The sequence below is a fragment of the Schistocerca nitens genome, chromosome 6 (genome assembly GCF_023898315.1).
Source record: "Schistocerca nitens isolate TAMUIC-IGC-003100 chromosome 6, iqSchNite1.1, whole genome shotgun sequence".
In the NCBI taxonomy this organism is placed as follows: domain Eukaryota; kingdom Metazoa; phylum Arthropoda; class Insecta; order Orthoptera; family Acrididae; genus Schistocerca; species Schistocerca nitens.
The window spans coordinates 571,285,963-571,298,887 of NC_064619.1; the positions used below are offsets into that span (position 1 = coordinate 571,285,963).

At 45.2% G+C, this 12,925-nt stretch overlaps 1 protein-coding gene across 2 annotated transcripts in view; it reads right to left on the reverse strand.

The window, feature by feature from the left end:
* The window catches only part of LOC126262963 (probable cytochrome P450 6a13), a 104,680-nt gene that overhangs the window by 31,879 nt on the left and 59,876 nt on the right, over nucleotides 1-12,925 (reverse strand). The window contains exon 4 of one of the 2 annotated variants that reach the window (XM_049959912.1): nucleotides 9,391-9,653. The exons of the other annotated variant lie outside the window; for it this stretch is intronic. Coding sequence (XP_049815869.1) covers nucleotides 9,391-9,653 — 263 coding nt within the window. The remainder of the gene's footprint in view (nucleotides 1-9,390; nucleotides 9,654-12,925) is intronic. 2 annotated transcript variants of the gene reach the window in all.

Sequence of the window (12,925 nt, forward strand, 5' to 3'; positions counted from 1 at the left end):
GATTAGGAAATGAGACACTTAAAGTAGTAAAGGGGTTTTGCTATTTGGGGAGCAAAATAACTGATGATGGTCGAAGTAGAGAGGATATAAAATGTAGACTGGCAATGGCAAGGAAAGCGTTTCTGAAGAAGAGAAATTTGTTAACATCGAGTATAGATTTAAGTGTCAGGAAGTCATTTCTGAAAGTATTTGTATGGAGTGTAGCCATGTATGGAAGTGAAACATGGACGATAAATAGTTTGGACAAGAAGAGAATAGAAGCTTTCGAAATGTGGTGCTACAGAAGAATGCTGAAGATTAGATGGGTAGATCACATAACTAATGAGGAAGTATTGAATAGGATTGGGGAGAAGAGAAGTTTGTGGCACAACTTGACCAGAAGAAGGGATCGGTTGGTAGGACATGTTCTGAGGCATCAAGGGATCACCAATTTAGTATTGGAGGGCAGCGTGGAGGGTAAAAATCGTAGAGGGAGACCAAGAGATGAATACACTAAGCATATTCAGAAGGATGTAGGTTGCAGTAGGTACTGGGAGATGAAGAAGCTTGCACAGGATAGAGTAGCATGGAGAGCTGCATCAAACTAGTCTCAGGACTGAAGACCACAACAACAACAACATCAGCATCATTGACGTTAACGCCGCGGAATGGTGGAACGAAGAGATTACCTATGCTGTCTGTGTTCCGGCGTAACATCAAGCGCCGGCACGTCGGTCTGGAATGTTACAGCAGAGAGGGCAGTGAGACGTCAGCCAGCAGTACGCTGACTAGGACGAGATCACGATTGGAGTGACATCAATACGAAGAGTATATTGTAAGTAGGCTGTTTAGGTTTTTATGTTGGTAACGCCACGTAGTGCTCTGTATGAAAATCGCTGACTGCGCTGTGTGCAGTCCGTGGCTGGTTGGTCTCATTGTTGGAATATTCGCTTGTGTAGTGTTGGGCTGTTGGATGCGAACAGCGCGTAGCGTTGGGCAGTTGGAGGTGAGCCGCCAGCAGTGGTGGATGTGGGAGGAGAGATGCAAGAGTTTTGAGAGCGGACGATCTGGACGTGTGTCCGTCAGAAAAAGGAAATTTGTAAGACTGGATGTCATGAACTGATATATACAGGGTGAGTCGCGTAAGACGTAACACCCCCTTTATTCCGGGTGCGGTTTTCGGCGAATCATAGCGGACTATGGGGCACATACGTTGGTACATGCACAATAATCACAACGTTTATATTGACCGAGATAATGAGGCAAGTACATGTTTTTTAAATGGGACGCTATACTTTTTTTACCGTCATTCGAACGCTCTGGAAAAGACGCGTATAGTGATGTAACGCATGTTGCTATTGTGATTTAAACTTAGCTTAAAAGACGCTGGGAAATATTGTACGATTGAAGGTCGAGTCGGTCGGTAGCCGCTACAGAATGTAAACACATCCGGAAAGCAGGCCACGTCATACAACTAGTAGTTCGTGCGACGTTCAAGCAGTAGGATGTGCGTCTCCTATCCAGAAGTAGTTGCTGCTGGAACATTACGTCCAGTATTGTACACAAATCAGGAGAAGTTAGACATGTTACTTCTGTATGACGAATGTCGTAGGAATGCTGTCGAAACCGTGCGGCGGTAGAGGGATATGTATCCTGATCGTCGGTGTCCTACTCGCCAGGCCATTGCAAGAATGATTACTACACTAGTGCAAACAGGCAGCTTTAACAGCAAACAAAGGAGGAGGAAGAAGACTGCGACTGACAGAGACCACGAAGAGGCTATTCTGGCCATGACGTTTATCGATCCTCATTGTGGCACGAAAGGTATTGCCGCGGAATGTGGGGTCAGCCAGACGAGTGTCATGCGCATTCTGCACCGGCATAAGTTCCACCCATATTACCTTACACTCCATCAGGCACTCGAAGGATGCGACTTCAAACGTCGTATGGAATTTTGTCGGTTTGCTCTGCGACGCCTACGAGATGATAATACATTCTTCAAACGTGTGCCCTTCACCGACGAAGCAACATTCACTAACCACAGGAATATAAATTTACGTAACATGCACTACTGGGCAGCTGAGAACCCACATTGGCTGCGTCGGGTACAGCACCAAAAGCCGTGGCGTGTCTACGTGCGGTGCGGCATTGTAGGAAATTACATCGTAGGACCTTATTTCATTACAGGAGTATTAAATGGAAATAAGTATGGAGACTTTCCTAGGAACATTCTACCCGCTCTGCTAGAGGAGATACCACTTAATGAGCGCCTGTGTATGTGATTCCAACACGACGGCTGCCCAGCTCACTCCTCAAGTGTTGCAAGTCAAATATTGCTGCAGTACAATGGCCTGCCAGGTCCCCCGATTTGACTCCACTTGATTTCTTTTTGTGGGGAACAATGAAAGATGCGGTCTACCGCGGAGCCCCAACAACGCCAGATGACATGCGCCGCCGAACCGTCACAGCTTGCTCCGCCATATCATCCACTGACCTTTCATTTGTTATCCATTCTCTTGAACGTCGTTTACAGATGTGTCTTGCAGTCGACGGTAAACCGTTTGAGCACATGCTTAAGTAAAGTACAACGCCATGTTTTGTTAAGAACACTATCAATTGTGAAGGTTATCAGTAGGTACCAATGTATTATTAAACGATATGTGTCAATGACCAGTAACATCCTTGAAGTATAAATGTAACGTGTGTGGACAATGTGTATACCACGTAGAGTATCCTTCTCGTAGCGTGGTCAGCATATGAATGTGAATAAAATGATTATCGTATCAGATGTGTATTCTCTCTAATTATAATGTCCAATACTATCTATGGAAACAGTAGTTTCACAGCAGACACTTTGTTACCCTACAGACACACTCAGGTGTCACCCAGTGAATAGTTTCCCATGACGCATCCATCAATAACATTATCAGCGGCTTACTGTGCGTCAGGTGTGACATGTAAGCAGGAAGGGGGCAAAGCTTAAATGAGAAAACGCGTGACAAAGCGGTTCCTACGTTCACACAATAACTATTCATTTCAGCCTGGGAATGTCCATGCATTTGGCATAGTTCTCATAATCCCCTTTTGATATGCAATTAGCTAGCATGTGCCACAGTTAAATACGAAAAGCGACTTGTCATCCTTGTACCTATGGTGTATCGTGAAGAGGGCGGATGAGGATCTACCTACGTAGCGTAGGCCTTCATGCCGCATAGAGCACGGCAACTCGGCCTGTGGGCCGCGCGAGGCGTGTTTAGTCTCGAGCCGCTTCTGACCGCCTCGATCTTTAATCGTACCATATTTCCCAGCGTCTTTTAAGCAAAGTTTGGATCACAATAGCAACAAGCGTTACATCACTACACGCGTCTTTTCCAGAGCGTTCGAATGATGGTAAAAAAAGTATAGCGTCCCATTTAACAAACATGTACTTGCCTCATTATCTCGGTCAATATAAACGTTGTGATTATTGTGTATGTACCAACGTACGTGCCCTATAGTCGGCTATGATTCGCCGAACACCGCTTGTCGATGTGCAATCGCCCCCGGAATAATGACGGTGTTACTTCTTATTGTTAGTCTGGACCATTCTTTTATAGGGATTATTGAAAGTCAGATTGCGTTGCGCTAAAAAATATTGGTCTCAGTTTAGTGATGGTCAGAATAAGTAAAGAGGGAAATGTGTGAGTACGTTCAATCTTACTCAGCTGTTTCTGTATCAAATAACGTAAGAGTTTTTCCAGCACTGTTATTCCTAATTTTTCTAAGGGGACGTTACAATATAAGCGCCGCACCGCGTAGCCGCGGCCGCAGTGGAAGACGAGCCATCACATAAACGCTATAGCAGTGACTTATGAACTGTATTGTTTTGCTTGCATTGAAATTTATATACTGATGGACACTGATTATTTGCATGTCGCCATTTGCTTGCGATACTCCTTTGCGAATATGCAAAGTTAAGTATTGTCAATTTAACCTACTGTAATAAACTCAATTAAAACGATTTGCTTGAGTTGTTGTCTAGTGATCCGAGAAATCAGATTCCTAGTCACCCTATATTAGACGAGTGGGCAGGATACTACAGTCTGCATGGCATTTTTGCCAAGTTGTTAATAATGAACATCTGTGCTCTCCTGAAATCATTCCGATACTAAGAGTATGGTGACGAATGGTGTGGAAAGTATGATGTAAGTGTGGTGGCCTCATGATATACACCGATGAGCCAGACACTATTGCCGCATGCTTACAAGCTTGTTTGTCAGTCTTTGGAAAGAAATACACTACTGGCCATTAAAATTGCTACACCACGAAGCTGACGTCCTACAGACGCGAAATTTGACCGACAGAAAGAAGGTGCTGTGATATGCAAGTGATTAGCTTTTCAGAGCATTCACACAAAGTTGGCGCCAATGACGACACCTACAACGTGCTGACATGAGGAAAGTTTCCAACCGATTTCTCATACACAAACAGCAGCTGACCGGCGTTGCATGGTGAAACGTTGTTGTGATGCCTCGTGTAAGGAGGAGAAATACGTACCATCACGTTTCCGACTTTGATACAGGTTGGATTGTAGCCTATCGCGTTCGTCGACATCCAATGACTGTTAGCAGAATATGGAATCGGAGGGTTCAGGAGGGTAATACGGAACGCCGCGCTAGATCCCAACGGCCTCGTATCACTAGCAGTCGAGATGACAGGCATCTTATCTGCCTGGCTGTAACGGATCGTGCAGCTACGTCTCAATCCCTGTGTCAACAGATGGGGACGTTTGCAAGACAACAACCATCTGCACGAACAGTTCGACGACGTTTGCAGCAGCTTGGACTATCAGCTCGGAGACCATGGCTGCGGTTACCCTTGACGCTGCATCACAGACAGGAGCGCCTGCGATGGTGTACTCAACGACAAACCTGGGTGCACGAATGGCAAAACGTCATTTTGTCGGATGAATCCAGGTTCTGTTTAAAGCATCATGATGGTCGCATCCGTGTTTGGCGACATCGCGGTGAACGCACATTGGAAGCGTGTATTCGTCATCGCCATACTGGCGTATCACACGGTGTGATGGTATGGGGTGCGATTGGTTACACGTCTCGGTCACCTTTTGTTCGCATTGTCGGCACTTTGAACAGTGGACGTTACATTTCAGATGTGTTACGACCCATGGCTCTACCCTTCCTTCGATCCCTGCGAAACCCTACATTTCAGCAGGATAATGCTCGACCGCATGTTGCAGGTCCTGTAGGGACCTTTCTGGATACAGAAAATGTTCGACTGCTGCCCTGGCCAGCACATTCTCTAGATCTCTCACCAATTGAAAACGTCTGGTCAATGGTGGCCGAGCAACTGGCTCGTCCCAATACGCCAGTCACTACTCTTGATGAACTGTGGTATCTGCATGGGCAGCTGCACCTGTACACGCCATCCAAGCTCTGTTTGACTCAGGCGTATCAAGGCCGTTATTATGGCCAGAGGTGGTTGTTCTGGGTACTGATTTCTCAGGATCTATGCATCCAAATTGCATCAAAATGTAATCACATGTCAGTTCTATTTGTCCAATGAATACCCGTTTATCATCTGCATTTCTATTTGGTGTAGAAATTTTAATGGCCAGTAGTGTACATCACTGATTCTGGGTGTCTGGGATCTGATAGTATGTTGGTAGGTTTTTGGAGGTATATGGCATAAAATGTCTCCGTACAGGTATGTAATTCGTGTAAATATAGAGCCGCTGATTTGCGTAGGCTGTGATGGCACTCGATAGCGAATCAGCATGAGTTTACAATAATGCTCTTCAAACGACTGTAGCACGATTCTGGTTCCGAGACGCGGGCAGTTACACTGCTGAGAGATGACGTCGCAGACGGGGAAGACATCAAACATGAAGGGATGCAGGTGATTCGCAGCTGTCAGTGTGTCTTCAATTATTACCACAGGTCCGGTGCAAGGGCTGCAGAATGTCTCTCACAACATAAAACTGCTCCCACAAGCCTGTATCCGTGGCGCGCTTCTGGTTTCAAGCCACCGTTCACCACGGTGATGGCGTTTGTGAAGACGACCGTCGGCCTAGAGTAGCAAAAATGTGATTTACTCTAACAAGGGGAGGCCGCCAATTGTGAAATTCAGATTCGATTCATACTGCGCATAATAAAAGCTCATGGCCAGAGGTATAATGTGGCAAAGCACCAAGATGCACTTCTCAGCCGTTGTCGAGAAAATCGACAGTTAAAAGAAACCGTTGCGGTGAAATACTGTCTACGATTAATAATGTTCTACAGCGTCGTGGCGCAGCGGTAAGCGCTCGGGTTCGTAATCCGAAGGTCGCCGGATCGAATCTCGCGCCATGCAATTTTTTTTATTATTAGTTTTTTGTAATTCAAATTATATATATATATATATATATATATATATATATATATATATATATATATATATATATATAAACAATTAATGAATTGCTTATGCATGTTGGTGAAGGCGGATCGCTCTCCAATTGTACCGCCTCCATTTTTTCCGTTTTTTTAACAGGGTGTACCAAAGCTCTCCCGTCCGCACTGATTTTATAAGTGTGTCGCTGTTCAGTGTACATTGTGTAGTTGTAGCGCAGCAAGTCTTATTACATAGCAAATCGCTTTGTCGTTAAGTGTTGAAAGAAACCATAAACTTTCAGTTTTCGTCCAGAGATGGCAATCTGTGATAAAATGAATCATTTTTTCCCTTGAGAGTATACAGCGCATCACGAGCAAATGGTAGTGACAAATTTTTAATACTCCGTTGGCTTGAAATCGCACCCTGTCGGAAGATACAAGTTATAATACGAAAACAACCAAATGCGTAAGTAAAAACGGCCAAATCCGATAGGGTATTTCTAATGTTCTTCATTTGTCGACTCTAATCGAGTTTCGTGGCCGAATAGAGGTTTATGGAAGACACGTTATTTCGGCATCCGTTGCCGGTAAGCTTCGAGTGACACTAGCTTCTCCCATAAACGGTGTCCAAATTGCAACGTGGCCACACATCAGTGGCATGCTTTAATCGTTGTTTTTTGAAGTAATTCTTCGTAAGGCTTGGCAACGTGGACGGTGTCTTCCCCCTCTCTGCCACAACGTGTAAGTAAACCTCGCACCCTATGTAACTTCCCTATCACTGTCTGTCGCTGTGAAGACGAGACGCAAGCTGTAAGTGCACAAAAGACCACGGAATTGTGCGGACTGCCTTAAATCGCTACCCTCGCCCTACTGCTGCACGTTGCAGCAAAAAGAAGTTTATATCTGTGCGTGAAACCGCCTATGATGATACATGAATGTCGCTGATGAACTGAAGCGTTCACTCACAGATGTGCTTTAAAGCGAGGAACACGTCTGCAGCTGTGCACCTATAGCTCCCGTAGCGCGCTCACAACATGGTTTCGAAAAGAATCAATGGTCGTGTGTTTTACTTGAACAATACGAACTGAACCCGTGTCTTTTTGTCATCAGGACTCAACATTATCACAACAGGGGCAAAGGTGATATAGCATTAAACAAAATATGCTTTATGTTAATAGCTTAGGCCGCAGACAACAGTGGAGGAAATTAAAAAGAAAGTAAAAATTCTGCGTTCGCAGCATTACTAAAATGACGTCATCGAGACCGCGGCAGTGAGGATGTTCGTGCATCAAAAGTATAGTTTCTTGACCGACTTCAGTTCACCAGTGGGATGGAATATTTGAGTAACCGATAACTTCTCAGATGAAGTAATTGCTCTCCTTATCGCAATATCCTGCTACGTTAATTTCCATTGCACAGTGTCCAGTAGGAATCGATAGTCATCTTTGCTCATTCTCAGTTAATTTCGAAACGAGTATTTGTCCTGACAAAGAAGTTATTTTCGAAGAAATATGATGCTGCTCCTCCCTTTCCGTCTGATCATCCATTTTTTTCGCCCATTACGTCCGTTTTCTTTCTTTCGCGTTGTTCCCTGCCACGATATACTTTGAGGCACAAGAGAAGGTGGTACAGGCATTCGTATTCAAATACGGAGACATGAAAACTGGCAGAATACGGCTCTGGGGGCGGCAACGCCTATATAAGACAACAAGTGTCTGGCGCAGTTGTTAGATCGGTTACTGCTGCTACAATGACAGGTTATCAAGGTTAAGGGAGTTTGAACGTGGTGTTAAGGTCGGCGCACGAGCGACAAGACACAGCATCTCCGAGGTAGCGATGAAGTGGGGACTTTCCCGTACGACCATTTCACGAGTGTACCGTGACTATCAGCAGTCCGGTAAAACATCAAATCTCTGACATCGCTACGGGAGGAGAAAGATCTCGCAAGAACGCGACTAATGACGACTGAAGAGAATCGCTCAACGTGACACAAGTACAACAATTCCGGAAATTGCTGCAGATTTCAATACTGTTCGTCAGCAAGAGTCAGCGTGCGAACCATTCAACGAAACATCATCGATATGGGCTTTCGGAGCCGAAGGTCCACTCGTGTATCCTTGACGGCTGCTCGATACAAAGCTTTACGCCTCGCCTGGGCCTGTCAGCACCGACATTGGACTGTTGAACGTTGGAAACATGTTACCTGGTTGGAGGAGTCTTATTTCAAATTGTATTGAACGGATGGATGTGTACGGGTACGGAGACAACCTCATGAATCCATGGACCCCGCATGTCAGCAGAGGATAGTTCAAGCTGGTGGAGGCTGTGTAATGATGTGGATCGTGTGCATTTCGAGTGATATGGGACCCCTGATACGTCTAGATACGACTGTGACGGATGACATGTACGTAAGCATCCTTTCTGCATCCATTCATGTCCATTGTGCATTCCGACGGATTTTGGCTATTCCAGCAGGACAATGCGAGACCCCACACGTCCAGAATTGCTACAGAGTGGCTCCAGGAACACGCTTCTGAGTTTAAACACTTCCGCAGGTCACCAAACTCCCCAGACATGAACATTATTAAGAATATCTGGGATGCCTTGCAACGTGCTGTTCAGGAAAGATCTCCACCCCCGCGTACTCTTACGGATTTATGGACAGCCCTGTGGGATTCATGGTGTCAATTCCCTCCAGCCCTACTGCACTACTTCAGACATTAGTCGAGTCCATGCCACGTCGTGTTGCGACACTTCTGCGTGCCTGAGAGGGCCCTACACGATATTAGGCATATGTGCCGGTTTGTTTGGCTCTAGTGTATAATGCAGTGCCACATAGACAGCAAGAATTTCTGATTTCTTTTTATCCCTCGACCCCATGCTAGTTCTATCCATGGTGTGTGTGTAGTGCTGTTGTGCGCTTTGTGCATGTCTAACCATACACAACTTTTCCCTTTGGTTTTACCGTGCGCCTTGTCGTGTGCTTTCCAGAACGTGTAAATGAGCACTAATAGACGCAGTAAGGCGCAAGTGAGAGTCTTACCCCAACAGCTTGGCCAGAGTAGGAAGGAAATCGTGCATGAACATGGAAAATCTGTTCTTGAGGCTGGGCTGGAACACCTTGCGCCCCCACTGTCGGAACTCGGCCTCCGGATTCCTCTGGCAGTTGCACTCCACGCCGAAAGCGACGGACGCGATGACGTCCGTGGCGTACCTGGCGGACACCTCCCTCATTTCCAGCACCTCGCCTCGGCCTGCCGACTCCTCCAGTACCTCCAGCATCTCCCGACCACAGTCCTGCATCGTCTGTAAGATTGAAATCGGCTGCCGTCAGTGTATCAGTTTGTACAGTTACTCCATTAATTGAATCTAAAAAGTCGACGGAAACATCTATTGTAAGCGTCGAGAGACTTAGCCAAATGTGTAAGTTTGTTAGAACGCATATTTCACTCTGTAGTGAGAAGCCCTCTTCTAAAACTTCCTGACGGACTGAAATAATGCGCCGTACAGGAACACTAACTATGAATCTTATCTTTCGCGGGATATGAGCTATCCAGGCGCGATCGAGACCCGCAGATCGGTTCCAGTTCGAGTCTTGGTTCAGTACACAAGTTTAATCGGCCAGGAATTTTTCGAAACATTCCTTGCACAGCGAAAGACTCATTCTTGAAACGATCACAGCGTTTTCTCCCCGGAACGCCAATCCAGCAAGGAATGGAGGTATACTATACCCGTTTATAAATAGACGACTAACCTCCCGATTCTTAAAAAAAAATCGAACCCTCATGTTTAAAGCAGCTTCAAACTTCTGATTACTTCACAAATGAATTGAAGTGTTAAATATCTGACATTAAGCATATAAGCGAGAAAAAAATTGGTAAAGGTTTGAAACTTCGTTGGAAGTCACTGAAGGCTATGTATCACCATCAAATACTGAATTAGTGTAGTCTGCGTAATTTGCGCTCTGTTGTACGCAACAGCTAGTTTTTCCCGCATCTGAACGTTTATGATGTCAAATATCCTGAACTGTGTATCGTACAGCTGTATAAATTTGCAAGGACTTCCTATTGTGTATGTGTGTAAATTTGCAAAATGTGTTGCAAGTAAGCTGAGCAGCAATGAAATAATAAATTAAAGTACATCACGTCTGATGTTGAAGTTATACTGCACGAACAGCGAAAATGTAGCAAGTGATAAAAGTTTTTCTTTTTATCTACATCTACACGGATACTCTGCAAATCACACTTGAGTACCTGGCAGAGGCTTCATTGAACCACTTTCACAACAATTCTCTATTATTCCAATCTCGAACAGCCCGCGGAAAAAACGAACAAACAGATCTTCCCGTGCACGCTCTGATTTCTCTTATTTTACTGTGATGATCGTTTCTCCCTATGTAGGTCGTCGCCAACATAATGTTTTCGCACGCGGAGGAGGAAGGCAGTGATTGAAATTTCGTGAGAACATTCCGCCGCAACGAAAAACGCCTTTATTTTAATGATGTCCACCGCTTGTACTGTATCATGACAGCTACATTCTCTTCCCTACTTCTCGATGATACAAAACGTGCTGACCTTCTTTGAACTTTTTCAATGTGCTCCGTTAACCCTATCGGGTAAGGATCCCGATCCCACACCGCGCAGCAGTACTCGAAAAGAGGACCGACAAGCGTATTGCAGGCAGTCTCTTTAGCGGATCTGTTGCATCTTCTATGTGAACTGACAAAAAAATGCTGTCCTTGGTTCGCCTTCCTCACAACATTTTCCACGTGCTCGTATTATTTCCAATTTAAGTTCTTCGTAATTGTAATTCCTAGGTATTTAGTTGAATTTACGGCCTCTAGTTTGACTGATTTATCGTGTAACCGAAGTTCAACAGATTCCTTTCGGCATTCATGTGCATGACCTCACACTCTTCAATTTTAGGGTCAATTGCCAATTTTCGCATCCTACAGATATCTTTTCTAAATCGTTCTGCAATTTGTTTTGATCTTCTGATTAGTTTACCACACGATAAACGATAGCATCATCTGCAAACAACCTAAGACGGCTGCTCAGATTGTCTCCTAAATTGTTTATATAGATAAGGAACAGCAAAGGGCCTATAACACTATCTTGTGGAAAGCCAGATATCGCTTCTGCTTGCCGGCCGGGGTGTCCGAGCGGTTCTAGGCGCTTCAGTCTGGAATCGCGTAACTGCAACGGTCGCAGGTTCGAATACTGCCTCGGGCATGGATGTGTGTGAAGTCCTTAGGTTAGTTAGGTTTAAGTAGTTCTACGTTCTAGGGGACTGATGACCTCAGATGTTAAGTCCCATAGTGCTCAGAGCCCTTTGAACCATCACTTCTGTTTTACACGATGACTTTCCGTCAATTAGTATGAACTGTGACCTCTCTGACAGAAAATCACGAATCCAATCAATAACTGAGACGATATTCCATAAGCACGCAATTTGACTACAAGCCGCTTGTGAGGTACAGTGTCAAAAGCCTTCTGGAAATCTAGAAATACGAAATCAATTTGAAAATCCTAGTCAATAGCACTCAACACTTCGTGTGAGTTAAGAGCTAGTTATGTTTCACAGCATTTTAAAAATTTTACTTCTGTCAATAATTATGCGAGATATTATTTTTTGACACTGAAAGCCTTTAGACAGGCAACATGCAACTGAGAACGAGAACCTTGAACCCTGAGCCGTGAACAGTGGTATTCGGTTAGTAATGCAGATGCTGCCTCATGGTCACATGATATGCCTGCAGACTTATAATAGATCGAGTCCCGCAGTTGGTGCATGAAGATGTAGCGTTGTGGCTACGAAATTGGAGGACAAAAAATAAATGTGGTTATTTGGACATGGAATATTATAAAAGAGAAATAAATAGTACGTATATACCGCCGCGGAAAACTGTAGCACCTAAAGTCGCCATCTCTTATCGCTTTGGAAGAAACAAGACTAACTAGTCCAGGGAGGTATGCAGGACAGCTCCTGCGAAGTGTGAGAGACGCACTGGAAGACTGGAAGCTGCGAAAACAGATCGTGCCTCATGGGCTGGTAGCTCAGTTTGTAAGAGTACTGCCTGCGAAAGACCAGATTCTAGATTAGGTTACTGGTACGGCACAGTTATATCATCAGTCATCACCAGCCGAGCTGTGCTGCCACCATCGCCTAGCCACCACTGTCGCTGGACTCTGGTATGACATCGCTCCGCTCCGCTAGACTCCGCCGAATTCACGTGCTCGTGTTTTAGCTGCCCGGTTAGCCGTGCGCATTAAAGGCACGCTTCCAGGAAAGCAGACGCGCCGCCCCGTTTCGCATTTGGCCAGCGGGTTAACTACGAGGGCCGGTGTGCCGGAGAGTCTGAATGTGGTTTTTAGGCGGTTTTCGTGTCCCACGAAGCGAATGGCGGGCTGGCACCCATTTAGAAAACTTTTTCACATGTGCACATAGAATGTGCTCTGGACGCAGACAGTTGGGATACACTGATTCTGTCCTGGGATGTGAACAAGAGATTGGTCGTCTTAATGTTGAGTTTCCTTATCAGCAGCAGTAGCGAAAATCTCTCAGCACTGGCGTGAGTA